Raw genomic sequence first — 24503 nt, 5'->3', positions numbered from 1 at the left:
CTTGTAATGCTTGCGTTTAGCACAGCGTGTGACTCTGGCGTGCGCCGCGTCTTTACTTGCAAGTAAGCCCCGGCGAATTCAAGAGGACTTTACTCCGATGCGAGCCCTCTACGTGTCTTGTTCGAAAGGCAATCCCACTGGGATCTGCACCCTTACCTGGAAATGAATGGCCCTGATTCCCATGTCACCGGGCAAAGGGTTTGCGGCTTGTGCGCCTTTCTATCACGCTTGTTCATTTGCAAAGGGAATGGGGCGGGGGGGGGGGGTGTCACGGTTCTCCGGCCAAATCTGAAGGGGACTGGCTCGCGGGGCCCATCATCAGTAAATTTCCCGCGGGGTTAAGAGACAGAGGTGCTCCCTTCTAAGCTCAGTTTAGAGTGGCAGTGTGCATGGAGATGTGACACATACGTTCAATGTCATTAAATACTTGCTAGGATTTTAATACCCTCTAGCAGTTCAAGCTCTGCTCATGACCTGAGTTCAATCCTGGTGGAAGCTGGGTTCAGGTAGCCAGCTCAAGGTTGACTCAGCCTTCCATCCTTCTGAGGTTGGTAAAATGAGTACCCAGTTTCCTGGGGGTAAAGAGTAGATGACTGGGGAAGGCAATGGCAAACCATCCCATAACAAAAAGTTTGCGAAGAAAATGTCATGATGCGACGTCCCCCCATGGGTCAGTAATGACTTGGTTCTTGCACCTTTACCTTCATGTATAGATGAGGATTCTGGTTTAGATCCAGAATAAATGGGCAAATTCCACCTATTCCTCCTCCCCACTGCAACCACCATGTCGTTCCTTAGGGTCCCCTCTCCGCTGGGAGAAGCATCTTATGGAGTTCTGTGGGCTGCAGTGGAAAGGGCCAGGCTGGAAAGTTCCATTCTGCCCTTGGAAAATTCAGTCTGGGTCCAACCCTCTGAAATCAAATTTCCACCCCTGTTGAATATGGTCTTGCAGTACTGAATCCAGGCAGCTGCTCCTATTTATATTAGGCCTGGTGGATTTGGAGCAGAGAATTTCCTGCTGGACCAGAATAGATCTGCTTCTGTGACAACCTCTCGGCATTATTTGGTCCTTACTCCAATGCCTGTCAATAAAATACTAGTCACAGGCTAAGACAGAGTTTTAACTGCAATGCAAGTTGTTTCCAAAAGCCTCTCCAGAGGAGCTTCAATATGATTTTTAATAAACCTTGCCAATATGAAAGCCAAAAACTTTTACAAGCTAGAAGGATTTAGCTGCTTTCAAATGCATCTGAGTTATTTCCTGTAATTAATTTCCTAGTACTTTAGGAGTAGGCCGGTAAGATAAGTAACACAGCTGAGAACAGAATATATCATTTTCATTTCACGCCATCTGAGTGATCGTAAGCATATGGCCCGATATATTTACTTTATGTCAATTGGAAATGAAATATAGTAATTACCTATCAGCATTCCAAAAGGTTACTTGTACAGGGCAATGTACAGAATTTCCTAAGCCCAGCAGACAGCTCGCTGCCCCAAGATATGTAGAATTTACATTTCAGAAGTGGAGAGGGACAAAGGATGGAGCAGAGGGAAGAGAGAGGCAGTGTAACAAAAACAAATAAGGAGCAAGTGAAAGAAGCTTGAACACCAAGGGGTAAATTATTTTGATAGGAGAGTTCAGATAGAGAGAAAAGAAACAAAGTGTGACAAGGGAATGATTTATTTCAGAATTACATTAGTGTTTTATGTGACTCGCTTTGGAGCACTGTATACCAGTAGAGATCAGGAGTCTCTGGCAATGCATCATTAAATATTCCACATAATATTTCCCAATGTTACAGGCTAGCCTGATCTCATCAGATCTCAGAAGCTAAGCAGAGTTGGCTTTAGTTAGTAATTGGATGAGAGATTACCAAGGAAGACAGAGGTCACAATATAGAGGCAGGCAATGGCCAACTGCTTGTGTTAGTCTCTTGTTTTGAAAAGCTCACCATAAATTGGCTATAGCTTGTTGGCACTTTCTAAAACCATGTTAAAGATGCTACAGTTCATTAGAAATTATTCATTGCAGGGGTTGACCAGTCACCAGAGCAAGCCCCTGTGTGTGCAGATCTGATGCAGATAGTCATCCAACATACATCTGTGTTACAGTGCACACCTAGATCTGGAGGAGATCCAAATGGATATCACAGTCATGTACTGAACATGATTGATGGGGGATGCATATTCTCACAGAACTCTGCTACTAGTCACAGTACATTTTCTGATGTGACTATATCTGCTCCCTACTTCTGTTGACCCCAGCCATTATTAATCAAGGTTGCTGCTATTTTCCGCATCCCAAATTCTCTGTGCTTGGCCACATCTACACACTGTAAAATAACGCTGCTATTATGCTATAAGCAATCATTTGCAACTGGATTTGGGAAAATAAGACAATCCAGTTACAATTGACAGTGCAATATTCTACAATGTGAGCATGCAGCCTAGCTTCCAACCCTAAGGGCACTTTCCTGGGAGGAAGCCCACTGAGTAGCATAGGACGTACTTCTGAGTAGATCCTCTTAGGCTTGCTCTCAGAATGTTGGCAACTGCCATTAATATACAGGTTGAATTCAGCCAAAAAGTCTTGTTAAACAAAGGGTGAGAGACATAGACTGTCAACGAGATTTAGCCCAATCTCCTCATTTTATGGCCCCTAGGGAATCTAGATATGTTATGGGTATGGCCAGATATCTCGCTCATTTGGATGTCCCATCTTGTAGAAGAGCTTTTACCCTGGCCTGATGTGAAGTTATCCTTTCGATGGTCATTGAAGGGAAATATAGAAAGATCCCATACGAGGACAGACGCTGCCATTGCTCCATTGGTGAAGTGGAATCACTTATTCATATGTTCTTTTGCTGTCCTTTCCATCAAGTCTATAGGGACAAGTTTATTTCCCCACTTTTAGACAGACCAATTGCAGAGGCAAATAAGGCCTGCCTGGAGAAACTCCTAATTGATGAAAATCCAACTATCTCCAGGCAAATAGCCAAATTCTGTCTCCATTTGGTTAAATTCCATAATAAAAAGCATAGCCATACATAGTCTGTCTTGCTCTTTTCATGATTTTAACTATTTTAATGTCAGTGTTTTAAATATTAGAATTACTGTGGTTCCCAGAGAACTATATACATTTTAAGATAAGATTTTAAATGCTAAATGTACTTTTCCATGTCCTTTAAATTTTTACGCTGGATTCAACTATTCTATTGATTGCTAAGGATGTATTGCCATTGTTATGGTCTCTGACCGCAAATAAATTCATTCATTCAGGTTGAATCTCAGTTTGTTTCTTGTATTCTGTCTTCCCGATCAGACAGTGTCTCAGGAGGCTTTTGGAAAGAAAAGGTTTTTTAAAAAAAAAAAACAGTTAATAATAAACATGAGGCTTGGGTTGCTTCTGACATTATTAGTGTATACGCAACTGAAGCAGAGAAAAGATAAAACATTTCCCTTTCTGCAATTCTTAATCAACTCATCCCCATCCCCCTAGGCATTATGTTGTCTGAGGTCCTCAGCTATGACATGCCTCAGACCTGCAGTCCTAGCTAGGGACCAGGGACTGCTTCTGATTTATTGCCCTAAGAATGAGACAGCTATCACCATGGGATCTCCCTAGGCCATTTGAGATTCAGGAATGCAAATAAAGGTTGGGCTTGCTCTTGTGTAAGGCCTGGCTGACTTGTAGTGAGGAAAGGCAAGCTTACTTCAACGCATTCCTTTGTTCAGCCAACAATCATTGAGTTCCTAATTGATGTGGGAACTGAAGGCAATCGGTCAATTTCGCTTTAGTTACCTTACATGAGGCAAAAGCTTCCAACTGGCAATTTGAATGCTCTTATACACAGTGGCACATTACAAGTATATCCGCAGGAATAATCACACATGAAATAAGTCTGGGCCAAATGTTTTCATTTTAGAAAGATGGGAGTTCAGATGGTTGCTATATATTGCCTGACTTTAGTGACTGGCCAGTACATTCAGTTCTACACTTTATGTCGCAAATATGAAAACTGTAGTTATATCTTTGTGCACTGGTTTTCCTTCAGCAAACATATGCATCCTTAAAACACCTGTGTGTATATACCAGGCAGTCAAATACATGGGTTTTAAGGATGTCAGTCTCATTTACATTTTGATATTCATACATGGACACCACAAGTCAGGTAATAGGCAATATTTGTTTGCTTTTCTCTCCAATAGTGACCCATAAGAGCTTACAACATCATTCTACCCTCCATTTGATCCTCAAAACAACCCTGAGAGGTAGGTTAGGCTTGGACTGGCCCAGGGTCACTTGGCAAGCTTCCATGGCAAAGTGGGGATGCAAACTTGGGCCTCCCAGATCCTAATCTGACACGGTAACCACACTGGCTACTAATCAGCTGTTCTGGGTATAAGGGGAACTAAATCCAGCTCTCTCCTTCCCTCCAAACAGCTTATAGGGAACTACTGCCAATCTTCTGGCTTGGGCTTTGAGGGAGTGCAGCAAATAGATCAAGCATGAAAGCAAAGGAACAATTTCCAAAGAAAAGCATCGCCAGAAAAAATTCACATGGCTTGCTACTGGACGCGTACTGAGCTTACAAGCTGCTGCAAGAGAGCTATCCCTTTAAAACAAAACAAAATCTTCCCCTACTTTCAAATTTTGGTTTTTGAAAATATGCCATGTATTTTGGGACAAAGAGGATTACTGAGGGCAGATTTACAATTGTTGTGTCCACTTTTGAGGATCTGGCCCTCATCATGTATTAGCAAAGAATGATGTTAACTACCAAACTAAGGATGTATAAAGATAACCCACAGTACACATATAAATCACTTGACAAGCCAGTTTGTCCCGCCAAGTAATGCCAAGAGAATGATACCATTGCTATGTGTTAATTTATTTAAATATAGTCTGCTTTCCAATAGCGCTTGTAATGCAGCTTACAATATGGTTAAAAACACCCCACGCAATAAAATACAAAAAAGTAAATAAAAGGTCATCAGAGCAACCAGCACAATAAAAACAAGAAGCAGAATGCTATTTTTAAAAATTCAGCCTGCTTAAAATCCAAAATCAGCCAATAGTAAAATATCTTCTCTACAACCACTATATTCAAACCAAAAGGCACATGGAAAGATGATGGTTTTCACATTTTCTGCAGGTCTACCGAGACGGTAGGAGGACAAAATTGTGAGAGCCCTGGTCACCCTTAGGGAAACGGATCTGGTGGCTGGCTATACATTCAGTGGTGCCTTTACTGAGGAGAGAGGAAGTATGACCTTGGGCTAGCCTCCCTCTTGGCCCAGCCTACTTCATAGGGTGGTGGCTGTTACAATAAAATAGTGAGGTCTATACATGCTTTGAGCTCCTTGTAGGAAGGGTGGGGTACAAATGTGAGTCATGAAATGAAAAAGGAAGGCATAGCATGCACAAAAATATCACGAATAGCCTAATAATTCATTAACATCAACTTACATCTTACTGAATTGGATCCTGCAGATGCAAGGATTCTTAATCTTTCCCATATTCTCTTCCAACAGAGGTCTTTCTAATTCTAAAGAAGTTTATTCCAAGGGTTGCGCTGCATCAGTAGTCTTTCTGGGTTGGTGAGCCGCAAATGGGGAAGGGAAAGAGAGTGATTCTCTCCATCTTCTACGATCTTCCATCAATGGGGCTCAGTTGGCAGAAAAGACAGAAAAGGCCAGTTCATTTCCTTCCCTTTCCCCTCTGCAGTCTTCAAGGCCAGTCTTAGACATGGGTATCTGGGGCAGCTGTCCTGAGCCCCAAGCTGGGGGGCCCAGACACTTATAGCCCAAACCTCCAGCAGAGGAGGAAAGAACAGGAAGTGAAGACAGCCCAGCTGACACCCACCACCTTTGACTCTTGGGTAGCTGGCATGGCAGTGATGTGTGCCGGCCCCCCTGAGGCTCAGGCAGCCTCTCCAGGCTCAGGCCACAGTTGGCTCAACGGTGGCCACACCCATCCACCTGCCTCGCCTAGGGCCTGGGGTACCTCCAGCAGGAGAATGAGCCCTGGTGGGAGTGTGGTATTGATTCTGGACTTTTGCTCAGGCCCCAGAATCATTGAGACCACTCCTGGTAGCCTCCTAACCTCATATGGGTTGTGACACCAGGCATAAAATTTTCTAGGATCATAATTGACTGCTGAGGGGAAGGGGAACACAGGAAAGATTAGTGACCCTTAGCCCCCTCCAGTGATAGATCATGAGGTCCAAGTACAATTGGCAGCCAGAAGCTGGTACCAGAAGGAAGACTGGAGCGGGACATGGGGGTGCCATACCATCAGTGCATGACATCCTTTCTGGGTTGAATTCAGCAGTAACATCACACCACTCTAGAATTCAGTGGAAACTCTCTGGAAAGCCCCAGAAATGATATCACATTGTCAATAAAATGGCATTTTCCCTTACTCCCCCTCCAACCTACTGAGCAGAGACCTGGCAACCCTAGGTCCAAGCCATTATTCTTTGAGGAGGGAACTGGAAGGAATCATGTCTGGGAGCCCATATAGGGTTACCGACTTCTCAGATGAGGCATGTAGTTCTCTCGGTATTACAACTAATCTTCAGACTACAGAAATCAGTTTTCCTGGAGGAAATAGCAGCTTCAGAGGGCAGACTCTATGGCACCATATTCCTGCTGAGCTCCATCCCCAGACATCACCCTCAAATCTCCAGGAATTTCTCAAGTCAGAGTTGGCAATCCTAGGCCTATAGTGCCTCTTGACAGCTCTGTCTTCAAAAGGTAAGAAGGGCCAAGGGCCAAATGTACATCCTTGGGGAAGGAGTTCCAATGTTTTGGTGCTCCATGTGACCACCTTCCAATCCTGCACCTGCTCATCAATTAGGGGACCAACAATCTGTATTCATCATCCTCAGAGAACTTAAGGGAACCCTTATTTTAGAAAACGCGTGCGTCTTCAAACTTTTTGAAGAACTGAAGACAGATGATTACTGTTATCTATGCAATGACAAAAAAGTAGAGATGGACATGAATTGGGAAAATACCGAACTGTGTGATTCATGGTTCGTCGCGTTTCACGAACCATGAATCATGAACTTTCATGAACTTGCCCTGGTTTGCAAACAGGTTTGTTTGGTTTGTGAAAACATCATTTCTGGGGCAGCAGAAGGTCTGCTGAAAGCTCCTCCCCCTGTTGCCTAGGAAATTGATTGATCAGCACCAGGCTGTCTGCAGTGATGAACCGAAAAATGAATCAAACGAACAGGTCTAACGTTTGTGGCGGTTTGTCAGAAATGGGCTCTGACAAACCACCAGTTCGCGAACCACAAACCAGCCTGGTTCATGACAAGCTTTGGTTTGTATTTCAGTTCATGCCTATCTCTACAAAAAAGATAGCCTGAAACAGAAGATAAAGTTCTGAAAGTGACCTTAAAAGAAACCACAACAAAATGAAGATTGCATAGGCATTTTTCTAGGTATCTGTCTGTTTCCAATGCTAAAGTTGAGGCGAATGAGAAACAAAGGGCACGAGCCAGCCAAGGGCAAGCAAATTAAGTCCTGTTGATTCAAGCAGGTGGTTAATGAGTCCCATGGAATTAATGGGGCTTAAAATGTGCTTAACTTTGGCGAGACATTGCTCATACTATATAAATTAGCTACTGTTTATCCAGGACTTTTAAAAGCTTTCCAAATTGAACAGAAAAGGCTATATCATTACATATGGTTATATTTGATAATTCTGTTTGAAATGTTTTAATTTAAAATGTTTTATTGGTGAAATGCAGTTCCAGTTGGCTTGAACAGATTTCTCCGGAGTTACCAGAAACAACAAAATAAAATTATAGCAATATCAAAAACAATTAGTCATAGAATTTCTTGTAGGCAAAATGAGTGATTTTAAAGCACTCTTTATGAGTCACCATTTCCACCCTTAATTTAGTCGTTTCAGTTTTGGACAATAAAAACAATATACTGTGAGAAAAGAGCTGGTATGTGCTTGAGGCAGATCTGGTAGTATCCATTAGCAATAAATTGGTAAGGTAGAGGGGCTAGCTACACATAACATTCAAAAATATGTATAGGACACTTAATTCAAAAAAAACAAACTTAATTCAAAAGAACAAACAAACCAGGAACCCAATTGAGGAGCAGGGAATTTAGAGCCGAGAAGTGAGAGAACAAGGCACATTTCTCAACTCATCATTTCTATGCTCCAAATTTCTCCCCTGGTGACTTTTCATTCCAGTCATATGTTGCAAGCATAAGCCTGTTATCCCTAACAGGGTGAAGGGAATGCTTACTTGAAACAGTGATTTGGAGTAGAAAAACGGCATGCCCTCCCTTCACCATTTCTCAAAATGACTTGTAATTTTTTAAAATGGAATAAGGGAGCAGGATTCTGCAGTGGCAGAATGCTGTTGAACGGTAAGGATTACTTTTTCACAGCACCCCCCCTTAATAATTTCCTATAAGTGGAAAACTAACATAGCATGCAAAGGGCTTGGCTAGAAAAGATTCCCCTAATGTGCTACTTTTTAATTTACAGGAAGTTTTTTTTACATAAGGGAACCTTAAAAATGTGGTCCTCCTCACCTACAATCTGAAGTGGTACAGCTTATTCTACCACCTCAAAATCCTCTACCACCTTCTGTGGCATGCGTAGCCAAGTTTTCCTTGCATCATCATTTGTTAATCTATATATTTATATTCAGGGGTCATTTCATAGAAAAAGAGCTGGAAGAACTCATTAGCATAACTCATTAGCATATGCCTCGCCTCTTGACATCACTGGAAATGTTTCATTAGCATAACTGATTTGCATATGCCACACCCCCTGGCATCACCTATCCTGGCTGTTTTGGACCCAATCCTGGCCATTCAGGGCCGAAATTGGGTCCAAAATGGCAAAAAGGGGCTGAAAAGGGGCCCAAAATGGTCAGGATTGGGCTGCTGCTGATGACGAGAGTGATCCACCACCTGTCAGAGGCCCAATCCGGGCCGTTTTGGCCCCAATCCAGGACAAAATAGGCCCAAAAAGGCCAAGAATCAGGTGGGCAGGGCCGCCTGACATGTGACCTCTTTGGGCAACTGCCGGAACTGCGCTCCTGTGCATTCCCCCTCGAAATGAGCCCTGTTTATATTCTACTTTCCTCCTCAATGAGCTTACAACATTGTTCTCTTTTAACCTCACAACCTTGTGAGGAGGTTAGGCTGAGGGAAAGCGACTGGCCTAAGATCACCCAGCAAGTTTCCATGACAGATCTGAACTCGGGTCTCGTAGATCCTTGCCTACTACTACCCCACAAAACCCACAACACTAGAGCGAGTGCACGGGATATGAGAGCTTACAGCATGTGGTTACACAGAATGGGCTATCTGGGGTGACTTGACTCCCAGGCCCAAGAGGATTCTGGGCTGTATTGCTAATGTCCTAATGGAATAGAACCAGTACCTCAGCTGAATGATTCCTGTGGTACCTAATACCTTTTCATTGGAATCAACTTCAGGATGTTAGAACTTATGAAATGCGTAAGAAAGCAACAAATGTGTAGTCAGCGAATCATATAGACTGCAAATTTAGTATAAAAAAAGGTATTTTTTTTAAACACTTGGTATACAGCAGATGACTCGTCCCTTTTCCAGGTAGCATTTAAGACAATAAATTAATTTGGTGCGTCCTTAATGTCAAGGAGTTTAATTTCATGGGGCATTATCTTTTTCATTGTAACCATGTCCTATGTACTTGATCACTATAATAGAATTCTAGGAGGGTTCATTGCTTTCCGTATGTTAGCTATAATCAATTTACCTGCCAAGCTGTGATTCAAATACATTATCTCTGTATAGCTCGGTAAAAAAAAACACCCTGATCTATGTTTCTATCAGACCTCGTTACAGACCTGTTATGCTGCTTTTATTAACCTTGATCTAGCAGTGTGTGCATTAGCCAAAGTCAGCTAAAAACTATTTTAGAATTATACAATAAAGAAGTCTATAATGTACAGAGTTCTTTCCAACTGTCTGGCTAGTAAAATGCTAATTATTCAACTCAACGCAGATTAATATTTTTGTGCACAGGCTGGATGTTATACCTTACTGTTTCTCAGCAGCAACACTTTTTTTTTGTTTGCCCTGGATCTTCTTTTTAGTTTTTTAAATAAATAGTTCCTAGTCAAGCACAGAAATGTTGGGTCCAGAAAAATAAGACTGTGTCAATCTCACAACACAAAATGTAATGTTTGCATAAATATGGATAATTAAAACATCATATATCTTCAAGGGTCTTTTCTAATTCATGCTACAGACCCATCTGACGATGCTTACTATAACCTACGTTTTGTTCTGGGAAATCTCAGAAGAGCTATTTTGCCAAACATTCCAGCCCTCTAGCAACCCCTTTAGGTGAAAATAACTTCCGCATAGAACTGAATTTCTTGTCTACAGATGAGATCTTTTTTAAAAGGGACATATCCCTGGGACTCAGTGATTTTTCAAGGCCAGAGAATCTATAATGCCGCATTAGCTTTTTCTTCCTAAAACAGTATAAATTGGTGGTCCTTCTCTAGGGGATTTTAATGTAATACTGATGCATAAAACTTTAATTCTTCCAGAAAGGCATCAACAACAGCCCTATCACAGATACATTCCTTTCATTCTTCTATATACTCAGAGTGCTGAGATTCTGACTGCCAAGGGTTATTTGTTCCATTTATCCAGATCTGCATGAAAGATGCTGGTCTCCCTTCTACAGCTCTATATACTCACAGTGATAGGAACCCTTTCTGCGCATAAACAAAGTAGTCGAAAAGCCATCAACCTTCCTCTGGCACATGCTAATTTTGAGACTTTCCTTAAAAAGAAGCTCTCATACTCAACACATGGCAACATACAATATTAGCTAGAAATATATGTATTTGTTGCAGGAGTTTGAGTGGGGGGGGGCATACCTTACAGGCATGATCCTTCCTTGAGAGACAATTCAGGGCCTGCCTGTAATGGATTTCCCATAGCGAAATATGTCCTCACTTCAGCATGTGGAGACAGGTGCATGCAGAATCATTAACTATTTATTTATTTACTTACTTCATTTATACCCCACTTCTCTCCCCAATAGGAACTCAAGGTAGCTTACACCATTCTCCTCACACCAAACCTGTGAGGAAAGTTAGGCCGGACGTGTGACTGTCCCAAGGTCACACAGTGAGCTTCCATGGCAAAGTGGAGATTTGAACCTGGGTTTCTCACATCCTATATCTTTCATATACCGTTACCAACCTCAAGGCGATACCTGGAGACCTCCTAAAATTACAATTGATCTCAAGACTACAGAGATCAGTTTCCCTGGAGGAAATGGCAGCTTCGGAAGGTGGATTCTTTGGCATATCCTCCCCTCAGAGGGTTGCCAGCTCCAAGCTGGGAAGTTCCTGGAGACTTTGGGGGTGCAACTTGGGGAGAGTAGAGTCTGAGGAGATGAGAGACTTCAGCCTGGTATAATTTCAAAACAGCCATTTTCTCCAGGACTAACCAACTTTATTGAGGCATAAGCTTTTGAGAACCACAGCTCTTTGTCAGATGCACAGCTAACTCCTCTGGATCTATGATCATGGAAAGCGCCGCATTCAGCCAAATGAAGAGGAAATCTATCACCCTCATGCATCTGACGAGGAGAGCTGTGGTTCTCCAAAGCTTATGCCTCAATAAAGTTGGTTAGTCTTAGTCTTAAAGGAGCTACTGGACTTTTTACTATTTTGCAACTACAGACTAACACAGCTAACTCCTCTGGATCTATTTTCTCCAGAGGAACTGATCTCTCTTGTCCTATGACTGGCCAGCTGGACTCCTCAGGAGTGAGTCACTTGGCCAGCTGGCCTCTGAGGCAAAAGAAGCTGGAACGGGCATGGAACACAGGGCTTAGGCCGAGTGGACTGCCTGATCCAGCAATGCAGCTCTCATAAGCCTCAGCCTAAATTCGCTCTGGCCATGATCCTGCAAGGAAGTATCTCACTCGGTGTTCTGTTCCCAGTCTGCAGACAAGTGGTATGCTGCAACACTCGTACTTTGCCTCCTTTGCACCATCTGGGCCCTTTGCCAGTGTGGTTCCTGCTGCATGGAAGGTGAACAGGAGGGGCTACGGGGCATAGTTTGTGTCCTGCCTGGCAGGGGCGCAGTGATGATCTCTGAGGCAGGCAACAAGGACTCACTAGCAGGCTCTGGTAGGGTGGTCACTGGTGCTGTTGGGGCATGGTTGGCCAGTGTTTCATTCGCAGAGTCTGGCACAGTGGACTCTGGCACTACTGACATGTGGTCAGCTGGTATCTCTGCAGCACCAGCCCCATCCTGACCCTGCTGGTCCTCAGGCTGTTCTTCTGAGCCCTCCAGGTCTGAGTCACTGGCGTGGTCAGAGAGTGGGTCATGACACCTGTAGCCAGGAGATCATTTGTGATTCCAGGAGATCTCCAGCCACCACCTGGAGGCTGACAACCCTATCCTCTCCTCAAGTTCCGTCCCCAAATTTCCAGGCATTTCTCTGAGCCAGAATTGACAAGCCATCAAAGTCACTATGATTAGTGATGATTGAATAGCCTGTGCAAATTTATTCAGAAGGACTTCCAGTGACTTTAATGGGTTTTACTCCTAAATGACCATCAAATATAAAGATAAAATTTTAGAATATTAGTGCAGTAAAATTCAACACACTCCAAAACTGTATGTCGGTATTTGACATGTTCACAAATTTGATATGGAAGCTCTGCTACTTGTTTACAGCTAAAATATGAACTGAGCTCATTACTTGATAGCTTTTTGATATGACAGTAAGTACTTTAAGTTACTGCTCCCTCTCAGAGGATCCTATGGTATCTATCTTGATCTCTGGATAACAGGGTTATCCACAGGAAAAACATATGACTGATTCAATAGCATGGAGAATTTTTCACTTATACAAAGTCAGGTGAATCACTCTTGGACCTGTTCTATAGTTTCAATGTGTTCCCTTAGAACTGGCCACTTGTTATTGTTCTTTCAACAATAATAAAACCAGATTCCATAACTATTTCCATCATTGGCTCAGCTGAAATTCTTCCACTAGTAATGAACTTTGCAGATAGAGAAGAGACGGCGATGTCACCAGAGACAGTTAGCCATTCTCTAAGGTACTATATTCCCAAACTCATCCTAGAAAAAAATAATAATGCTATGCAACTTGATGACACATAACACACACACAATAACAGGCATCAGCAACTGGTGACCCCCAAGTGAAATATAACCATCTGAGGAGGGTCCACATAGATCTCCATTTGTGAATCTAAAAGCAAAGAATGGGGGGAAAAAACCCAGCTGCTTTCTCTTGCCACCAAACAAGGAAAAGCATTTGGTCTTTCATCCCTCTCAATAAAGTGGCCCTCTAGTTAAACTAATTGCTGATCAGGTAACTGGAAGTAGTAAAAACAACAACAACCTTGTGCTTATATACAGCTCTTCAGGACAGCTTAATGCCACACACAGAGCAGTTTACAAAGTTAGTGTTATTTTATCCCCACAACAGACACCCTGTGAGATAGGTGAGGCTGAGAGAACTCTGAGAGATCTGTGACTCACCCAAGTACTATTCTGTAATGGACTTCCTCTCCAGAACAACACCTTCCCCTTGGCTTAATGGATATAATAACATAAAATAGTTCTTCTTTCTATGATACAGGAAAAACGATACAAGTAATCTCAGTAGCTGATAACTAACAACTTTACACTCCTGAAGTTTTCAGAATGTAGTTTTAATTGGCTTATGCAAAGAAGTTATTGGGACCCAGAGGTTCCTGCTTGTTTTTGTACGTGTTCTCAAAAGCATGTCCAGTTTCAAAGACTCTAAAACACTTTGAAGATGTAAAGTCCTATAAGAATGAACTATCGTTACATAAATCTGGTTTGACACTTTTACATTTGACAAGATGGTGAAGGAAGGAAACGTTGCCTTTAAACTTTGAAGTGGGCATTGCTTGCAGTGGAAAGAAAACGATACAACTGTATTAAAAATAGACAAATTTCCTTTTGAAAGGAGATTCCCTTGTTTGCTTTCCAAATAAAGTGGTTTACAGGACAGATACTGCTCTGAAGTCTTCTTGTAAACAGTGAAGTATAAAGTAAAATGACCTCGGTTTCAAAGGAGATTATTTTCTGTCCTCAGATCATGTCACACAATGCTACGATCAGCTGTAACAGTCCTAAAACTCAAGCAGAGCCCAATAAAGGCATGCTACCACCCTAGACTGTATCAAGTTTAAGAGGCACTGTAGCATTGCAAAAAAAAATTGGTAATTTGGTAATTTTTAGAAAATTATTTTTGCATTTAGAGGCCCCTCATAATCCAAATCCCTAAACTGTAGTTTACTTAGTTTGTGCATAAACCCCACTCCGAATTTAGGCATTTCTAAAAGACGCATCACTCCATAAGAAGGGCGGGTGTCCTGTATACAGACATATTATGTGCTAAAATGGAAAGATAGGTTTCTTTACACTGGAGACTCTTGAGACACCCAGTTCTTCTACCCCTCCCTGTGAAGACTTTGGCTATATAGGGGAGAATCTTTGGCCTTAGCACCATCCCAGGGCTTTGTGCATCTTGAACTCAGAAGATAAAAGAAGGGTCTGCCAGGGTGATTCTTCAGCCCCTGCAATGGCTTCAGGGCTGGATGGAGGTTGTATTTCTTATCTTGGTCCACCATTCCCTTCAGTCCTAAAGAGTCACCTAACTTACTTTAGGCAGATGTGTTCATCCTCTGAGTTCAAAGTGCTCAAAGACCTGAGACAGCATTTAGGTCAACAGGATATAAAAATTTGTATGTGTTCCCACCCTATCTTGTGTCTCTTCCAAAATAAAGAGGTGGATTGTTCCATGGTGTTTCAGCTGCCCTCTTCCATTACAGGCACTTTAAAAAAATGATTTAATTAAAAGGGCATTGGAATCAGTTCCACCCAGTTAATTGGGGAATACTACTGGACAGCTAAAGGACGGTATGTTTACGGATACAATCCAATATATTTCCTTCATTTATAGCCCATCTTTCTTACTGAGACTCAAGGCAGACTACAAAATACAAAAAACACTTAAATCAGTCAGCATAAAACATCCAGTAAACAATGCAACATGACTAGGATTACAGAAATGAAAAACAATGCACAAAAAAGAAAAACCTGTCTAAAGCATGACATACCATAATGTAGAAAGTGATTACAAAGATAGAAGATAATGCAGTAAAAGAAAAGCGATTGTAATAGACTACAACCCTATCATCAATATATTTAATTCTCAACTAGGCCACATCTACAGATATTTAAAACTGACGACTGAAGCTGTGAACAGCCAGGACAGTGTGTGGCAGGAAAGATGGGTCCAAGGACATAAACGGTTTTGTAAGTGTTAACCAGTACCTTGTCCAGTACCTTGAACTGAATCCAGTAGCTGATCTGTAACCAGTGAAGTGACTACAGAATGAGTATGATATACATGCTCTGCCTAGCTCCCGACAGCAACTTACGTGTGGCATTTTTTACCAACTGGAGTTTCAGAGCTGACTGTACAGGCTGATCCATTTAGAATCCTACTATATAAAAGACTAACTGTATTCCTGACAACTCACTTCCTACCCTGGTGCGCCTCCAGAGGGCGCTGCCGTGGAGGGAAGCCCAGACAAGGCAGCAAGTCCCTCCAGACAATGCGCTGCAATGAGAAGCCCAGGTTGGGATCAGGCACGGACCAGGCAGCAATGCCTGCCCCGCCTTCACCCAGCTAGGATCAGGAGAGGTACACACCAAAGAAGCGCCCCTCAAGTATAAGTTAAAACTTGAAGTGGGCTACTACTAACGAAGGGGACAGAATACAATAGGAATGGATATAAAAAATATAGTAACTATTTATAAAGTGCAGTAGTGACAAAGTGATAGTACATATTAAATACAATAAATATCATAAATATACAGTATCAAAATATTTCACAATCACTGTCCAGAGTAAATGTCATACAAAAATTTCTTAAGACAGCTGGAAAGTCCTGAAATTTGTAAAAGAGTGAAGGCACAAATATTAAGAGTATGTCATTGCTCTTTTTTCTTTCTTCCTTTTTTGCTCTTATCTTTTGCAGGTATGCAGAATATGAAGTCCGTTGTGGAAGGAAACACCAGAAGTAACAGGTAAGTAGTAACAAACAATTGTCTTTCTCATTCCAGGTGGAACTGACAACCAAGGGGAGGACCCCAACGACCTGACAAGGGGCCGGCTACTGTGCAACTTGTTTCATAAAAACTTCATCAGGGGTCATACTAACGATCCACCATACACCTGAAATATGAATAAACCCTGAATAATATAAACAATTATATATCTGAGTGGTTCCTTCATTAAAAATATCTACAAATTAAATACTGCAATGGGCAATGTGAGACTATTAACCACACAGACACGTGAACTCTCTTGCGTGTCTGTGTCAGCACACTGCAAACCAACGGCTATGTGCAGAGGTTCCCACTGTGAGTTATAAAGGAACAAAGTTAAAGGAACAGGGGGAATTAAAGGTACACCATTATAAGACAAGTCAAATTAAATTATTTCTGTCAGTTTCACCTCCCCTTCTAGGAGTGGAAGAGGAAATAAACCCCCTGAGGAGCCATATTTGCAGGCTCTGTAGAGAGGGAATTTGACAACACCTTCCCATCTGTCCTTTTAAGAACTGGGCTTCCCGGCTAACATTGCGCCTCACTTCACTTGAGTGTCCTCATTTAATTCATCTTGTTTAGAACGTCTCTCAGAGAGCTGAAAGGTTTTCAGTCAGCCTTTGGGTGTTTCAGAGAAAGATTCTGACTGAATCAGGCAAACTGTGTGGAACCCAGAGAGTCTAATTGTGTCTAAGTCAGGCAAACTGAGTGTGCACCTGGGTCCGTTTGTGTATATTAGAGAGTGATTATCTAGGTCAGGCAAGCTGTGTGGGAAGGCCTGAGTGAATCTATGACTGTGTGGATGAGAAGAGAGTTTAGTTCGCTATTGAAGATCTGTGTGGAAAATTAGACTGCGTGCCTGAGTTAGGGTTCCCAAGCCCCCAGGAGGGGGGTCACTTGGAGGGGGCATGCCAGGAAAACCTACCTCTTGCACATACTCTGTATTGCTTCTGCATTGCACCGTGAATGACATCATTCCTGGCATGACATGGAAGTCATCCAGAGCACCAGGGGCACACTCTGGAAAGTTTTAAACCTGTTCCCGTGACTTTCTGCCTGCCAGCTAGGTGAAAAATGGCAGGAGATGGAGGCTAAAAGTGAGGGATCTCTTGCCCCAACCAGGGGAATGGGATCCTAGACTGAGTCTTTAAGAAGAGAGAATTATTTATGAAATCACCAAGCTTAAGAACTATCCTGAAACCAATACACTTATTAAAAATCTGCAACCATCATGCTATCCCTTTTCCCCCTCACAATCGCCTTCACTTGCTGACTGTTCTGTCAAACTACCATCTATAACTGAGGAGATCTAAAGTGAAAGCCTTTGGAGGTAGTGAAAACCTTATGAGGGAGTCAGGGAGGCAGCAATATATACATCACACATACACACATAAAAGGGAATGTGTTCTTGAGGTAAACGCTTGGTTAAAGTAGGGAACACTGAAGTTGTGTGTGTGTGTGTGTAAATATAAGGAGTATTGATTGTGACCTGGGCCCTCCTAAGGTAAAAGTTTAAGGTAATGTAAAGAGGAGCTGAATTGAAGGTCCAAAGGCAAAGGTTTAATAAGGATTAAACACAAGCAACAAATCATCCCCCACCCCTGCACTTAATAGAGACGTAGGAGTCTTATCTCTCTACAAATGCTTAATTTCTGCTCTAATCAAGCTGCATTGTACCTTTCCATCCTGATATCCTCCTTTGCCAAACTCCTCCTATCTAATCAAACTGCATTGTATCTGCATCCTGATTCCATTCCTTGTAACACCCCACCCCCCTCATACACACACACCCCTTTTGGCTAGGATATAAAGGCTCAGAGATTTCCATTCCTACTTGTATCTGAAGAAGGGAGCTTTAACTCTCAAAGCTTATACTCTGAAAACCTTGTTGATCTCTAAAGTGCCACCAGACTTAAATCCTACTAGTCTGACATACTAACCAATACACTACACAAATTTATTTATTTATTTATTTATCTCTCTTTATAGGCCACCTTTCTCACTGAGATCCAAAGCACACCACTGAAGCAATTACACATCTGTCTGACCATCTAAACTTTCGACAACTTTCTAACAGAATTAGACTGCCAACTCTAGGCATGAAAATTCTTAGAGATTTGGGGTATGCACCTGGGAAAGGCAGGGTTTGGGAAAGAGAGGGGCCTTAGTGGGGCATATTACCATAGAGTCAACCCTTCAAAACTGCCATTTCCTCCAGGGGACAACTGATCTCCGTAGTCTGGAGATCAGCTGTAATTCTGGGAGAGCTCCAGGCCCCACCTGGAGGCTGGCAACCCTATAATAGACTGATGGTATAGCTTTAAAAAGGCCTTCTGTTTGTAATTCATTGGTTCCTGCTGAAAGTCTAGGAGCATAAAATCTCCCTTTCTTTTAGCAGTTATTAATATATATTACAATTTGCCGTGAGGAAGATTTGGTTTCTAAAGTTATTTCATTTAGCAGGTTTTCATCTAAGCAGCTACAACCAAAGAGGGATCAAATAAGCAGGTTGACCTTGAGCTCACTTTTGCTCAACCTGCCATTGACATCATGCCTGTGACTGCATTTGGACCAAAGCTTAGGTAAGAAAGAAAAACTGAATACTTGTGGCTTTTCTGACCCTGAAAATATTTATTTTTTAAAAAATCTAGCCATTAGCACGAATGTGAAAGTCAATCTTAGGAGCAAGCATTTGTCCTGGAGGACAGACGTCTTGCAGCCCAGATGCATAGCAGAAGAGACAGAGAGTCCTGGACGTAGTGCCAGATCATCTGATCTCCCTGCTATGACATTGCACCCTCATCTCCAGGGATTAGCGTGACTCCTGTTCCAACATCTGGGCTGATTTCTCTAATGCTCTGACCTTAAACACATCATGTGAAAGTAAGTAACATTCATTTCAGAAGAGCTTGAATTAAGTGGCCTACAAGCACCATTCCAAAGCTGGCACTAGAACAAAACTCCTAGTTAATAAGCGGAAGAAAGGATGCAGTAGGAAAGATGGCTGTCAAGACTTTCTGCTTCAGCTATCTAGCTCTACCTCTCCAGCTGGTTATCCAGGTCACTCGGCCCATCTTTTAGGAAGGAAATCTTCCCCCCCACAAATGCACAACAAGCATACATCTTGGCAATTGTATATAGTCTAGAGGCTTGCCATGTGTGTGGCAATTGTATATAGTCTAGAGGCTTGCCATGTGTGAGTCCACCTGACTCTTGGCCATGTTGGGCCCATTTCGGCCTGGTTTGGGGACAAAATGGCCTGGATAGGGCCGTTGATGGGTGGTGGATCACTCTCCTGCTCAGCAGCGGCTCGATCCTGACCATTTTGGGCCCCTTTTTGGCCATTTTCAGCCACTTTTTTGCCATTTTGGGCCCAATTTCGGCCCTGAATGGCCGGGATTGGGTCCAAAACAGCCAGAATAGGTGATGTCAGGGGGTGTGGCATATGCTAATGAGTTATGCTAATGAGTTATGCTAATGAGTTCCTCCAGCTCTTTTTCTACAAAATGACCCCTGGATACATTCATTAGGAAACATTCTTTTCCCAACTCTTGGGGTTCTTCAGAGCTTTTATTTATTCAAATTTTTTTCTCCCCAAAGAGAACAAAAGTGGCTTACAAGAACCACAAGAAAACAGCATAAATAAACTAACCTAACCAACCAAACAACCATGTATCTTGGGCTGCTTAGGATCAGATACATGGTTCCTCCAAGGGCACCAGGTGAGCACAAGGGCCAATGGCATTTGAACTTGCATCCAAGAGGTCAGGCCTCTTGCCATGCCCAAACCTTATAGTACTAGCAGGGAGAGGAAGGCAAACTTAGCCCAGATGGAATTCAGAAGAAAGGTTCCTCAATGAGAAAAATTTTGCACCACTATCTATCGCTTGCAATGCTCCGTGACAGGATAATGTTGAATTGTCCTAAGGTGGTCCTAAAGTGTTCACATGGAATTAGGCCCATGATTCCATGACAGCACATGACTTCGAATAAGGGTCCTCTGAAATCCAGCTTCACAATGTCCAGCTTTACAATGTCCTCTGGTTCCAGACAAGAACTTGAGGTCACCAAGTGGAGTTAAATTTCAGTAAATATGACAAGGCGGGACCCTGTCATATAATGCTAGTTTAGAAGAAAAGTCGTGTTTTAAAAAAAAGTGAGGGTGTCCACTTCCTCTCCCATTTGTTGTTCCATCATTTTTGGAGCATTCACATTTTAAAACATGTGGACTGTTTATGCTTCCCCCACTCCTCCCAAATTGTGCAGAGTATGCAACATTCACCCAGCCTTGTTTTTAAAATATTGTGAAACAGCAGTAGAATTGTTGCTCTGCAAAAAAGCTAGCCATTGAATGAGCCAGATCAGATCTAGGGTGAGTACAGCACTAAGATTAAAATCAGGAGGCGAGGGGGTGTCAGGTCACCTGATTTCTTTCTGGATAGAACAATACTGAGCCACAATACAATAATAGCTATTTGTTCTTATTTCATAGAGAATGGAACCAGCTGCTAACAACATCTGGATTTTCAATTACAAGGACAAACACATGATTGATAGCTCCCATGAGGTACATAACTACAACACACAGCTAATACATTGCTCATACTGAGTCCAAATACTCGGGGTCTAAAAGATTCTCTCCAGATGAGACTATGAGATAGCAGGTGTTCTCCTGTTTTGTTATTCCTCTTCTCAGAACATTGTGTGAAACCCCTGCCAATTTCTTTAGATTTTTCTAACTAGGAATTAGCCCAAGTAAGAAATATCTAACAAAAAAAATGCTGTTAAACTACTCTGGATAATTTAAAAAATAAACAACGTAAGAATAGTGGCCCCATGTAGCATATTGTGCAAAATGTCAAGATTAAATGCACATTGCCAAAACTGTAGGAGTTCTAATCTGAAAGTAAGACAGCCTACCAGACTTGGCAGACCAATAGGACAGGAAATATGGTCAAGAGAATGAAGCTAACACATTACAATGTTAAGCATGGGTGTGGGAAATCCAGGTTCAAATCTTCACCCATGTAACCCACCAGGCATCCTTAGGCCAGCAATTATTTGTTAGCGTAATCAATCTCACAGGACGTTTCTGAGGTCAAACCACCACTCTTCATGGTTTAACTGCACGTTTCACAAGCAGATGTACAATGGATGTTCCCTACTGCAAATGAGATTCTCAGATTCATGAGGGCCCACTGGATCAGGACTTTAGGAAGAGGGGGCTTAACTTTCCCCCCACTCTGAGTCATTCTCCTGACTCGAAAGGTCCCAGAGAGCCCCTCTTTGCCTTGCTGGGAAAACCTATGTGCAGGCCCTCTGTTAGGGTTGCCAGCTCCAAGTTGGGAAATTCCTGGATATCTGGGGGGTGAAACCTGGAGAAAGTGGGGTTTGGGAAGGGGAAGGACCTTGGCATGGCATAATTCCATAGAGTCCATCCCCCAAAGTAGCCATTTTCTCCAGGTGAACTGATCTCAGTGGCCTGGAGAACAGTTGTAATTCCAGGAGATCTCCATCTACTACCTGGAGGCTGGCAACCCTACCCTCTGTGCACGTTTGTTTTCCAGGTGGAACAAATAGTGGCTCCTTGGGGTCATTTCAGGTTGGGAATGCAGCACAGGGGAGGGCATGGTTTGAGGCAGGACTGTACATAGTTTAACATGTGGCTAGGGCCTCATTTCTTTGAAAGGAAATTGGGATTCAAATATAATAAATAAAATAACAGAGATGACAATTAGGGTTACCAACCTCCAGATATGACCTGGAGTTCTCCCAGAACTACAACCGATCTCCACATTACAGAAATCACTTCCCGTGGGCCATGGTTCAGTGGTCAAGCATCTTCTTGACATGCAGAAAGTCCCAGGTTCAATCCTGGACATTTCTACTTATAAGGATCAGGAAGCAGGTAATGTGAAAGACCTCTACCAGCTAGCCTGAGTAGACAGTACTGACCTTGATGGATCAATGGTCCGTCAAGATTAAATACAGTTTCAGGACTGGGATACATACCAAGAAACGGAACATAGAATTGTTGTTGACCTACCTGAGACTTACAAATCCTGAGGATCTGATCTCCCCTTCCTGCTGCCAGTTGATTTCTAGCCCTCTCTCTCCGCAAGCAGGCTCACCTAGAAGTGATATCAAGTCATTGTTTCCCCACCCATTTTCCTCCCACGCTCATTAGAGCAAGTATGGACAACAGCAGGCAGGTGCGAGAGTATCTCCATTCTCAATGGGCACATGGCAATGTTGTATGCATGTTCACTGTAACATGTTGCTCTGTACACACATCACAGTGCACATCTTGCATGTATGTGTACATATATAGGAAAAAGGCAATGTGTTCATTTTACCACTGAAACCAGGGACCAGTACCTGCATAAATGCAGGACTTCAATTGCACATTCAGATATACATATGTTAATTGTAACATAAGAATTGTTCAGTGCTTCTACAAACAAACAAAAATCATGCGCATATAGGGTGGGGTCTAATGATCTCCTGGAATTACAACTGATCTCCAAGCTACAGAGACCAGTTCCTCTGGACAAAGTGGAAGGATAGATTGGAGGATAGATTCTATGGCATTGAATCCCTCGGAAATCCTTCCCCAAATCCCAACCTCCCTCACCAGGCTCCAACCCCAAATCTCCAGGAATTTTATTTATTTCATTTCTAGACCGCCCTCCCTGTCAGACGGGCTCAATTTCTCAACTTGGAGTTGGCAATCCTATGGTATATGGATTATACCCTAACCCTACCACAGATTTTGGTCGTCTTATAGGTGCTACTGGACTCACAATTACTTCGAATTTGGTGACAGCTTATATCTACAGGTTAATGGCACAGCCATGGGCACATGCATGGCACCACAATATGCTAACATATTCATGGCGGACTTGGAACAACGCTTCCTCAGCTCCCATCCACTGGAACTACTACTATACTTAAGATTCTTGGATGACATCTTCATCATTTGGACCCATGGGAAGGAAGCCCTTGAGAGATTTCATCAGGACTTCAACAACTTTCACCCTACTATCAACCTGAGCCTGGACCACTCTACACAACAGGTACACTTCCTGGACACCACTGTACAACTACATAATGGACGAATAAATACCACCTTATACCAGAAACCCACAGACCGATACTCATATCTACATGCCTCCAGCTACCACCCTAAACACAAAGCACTCGGTCAATTGTCTACAGCCAAGCCTTGCGTTACAACCGTATCTGCTCCAATGCTCTTGATCCGGACTCCCACTTAAGAGATTTACAACAAGCATTTTTGGGGCTACAGTACCCACCAAATGAAGTGAGGAAACAAATCAACAGGGCCAGACTAGTACCCAGAAACAGCCTACTCCAGGACAAACCTAAAGGAACTAACAACAGAACACCACTGGTTGTCACCTATAGCTCCCAGCTCAAACCCATCCAACGTATCATCAGTGAGCTACAACCCATCCTGGAAAATGATACCTCTCTCTCAGAAGCCCTGGGTGGAAGACCTTTCCTTGCCTACAGACAGCCCCCCAACCTTAAACGACTTCTCACTCACAACCATGAATCGGCCAGCAGAGTCACCAGCACAGGTACCAGGCCCTGCAACAAACCCAGATGCGAGCTCTGCCCCTATATCTACCCAGGGAATACAATTACAGGACCCAATGGCATCAACTACACTGTCTCTGGCTCTTACAGCTGCTCATCCTCCAATCTGATATATGCCCTCATGTGCCAACAATGTCCTTCTGCTCTGTACATTGGACAAATGAGCCAACCTCTACGCAAAAGAATAAATGGACACAAATCTGCCATTAGAAATGGAAACGTCCAGAAACCAGTGGGAGAACACTTCAATCTACCAGGACATTCCATCAAAGACTTAGAGGTCACTGTAGTTCAACAGAAACCTTTCAAAAACAAAATCCAATGGGAAGCTGCTGAATTGGAATTCATATGTAAATTTGACTGTCAAGCTGGGACTGAACAGGGACTATGAATGGTTATCTCATTATCAAAGGTAACTGATTTCCTCAACAGAAGCAAACTGATCTCCATATCAGAATGAGCTGTTTGCATCTCCATATCAGAAGGAGCTGTTTGCATCTACTCCGCCCTCCCCTCTCCTCCTCTATATCTGACCAGTTTCTTTTTGCTCTCCATGCATCTGACGAAGAGAACTGTGATTCTCGAAAGCTTATGCTACAATAAAATTGGTTAGTCTTAAAGGTGCTACTGGACTCTTTTTGATTTTACTAGACTCTTGGTCTTTTTTACTGCTACAGACAGACTAACAGGAC

General features: G+C 42.7%; 1 protein-coding gene across 1 annotated transcript in view; it reads right to left on the bottom strand.

Moving 5' to 3' along the window:
• Window positions 1-183, bottom strand: part of LAMC1 (laminin subunit gamma 1) — a 145716-nt gene extending 145533 nt beyond the window's left edge. Inside the window, exon 1 of the mRNA XM_054980341.1 lies at window positions 157-183. Within this exon, the coding sequence (XP_054836316.1) occupies window positions 157-183 (27 nt within the window). The remainder of the gene's footprint in view (window positions 1-156) is intronic.
• Window positions 184-24503: the final 24320 nt, after the last annotated feature.

Source organism: Eublepharis macularius, chromosome 5 (genome assembly GCF_028583425.1).
Source record: "Eublepharis macularius isolate TG4126 chromosome 5, MPM_Emac_v1.0, whole genome shotgun sequence".
NCBI classification, from domain to species: Eukaryota; Metazoa; Chordata; class Lepidosauria; order Squamata; family Eublepharidae; genus Eublepharis; species Eublepharis macularius.
Note: the sequence above shows the minus strand (reverse complement) of the source record. Positions and strands in the feature narration are given on the sequence as shown.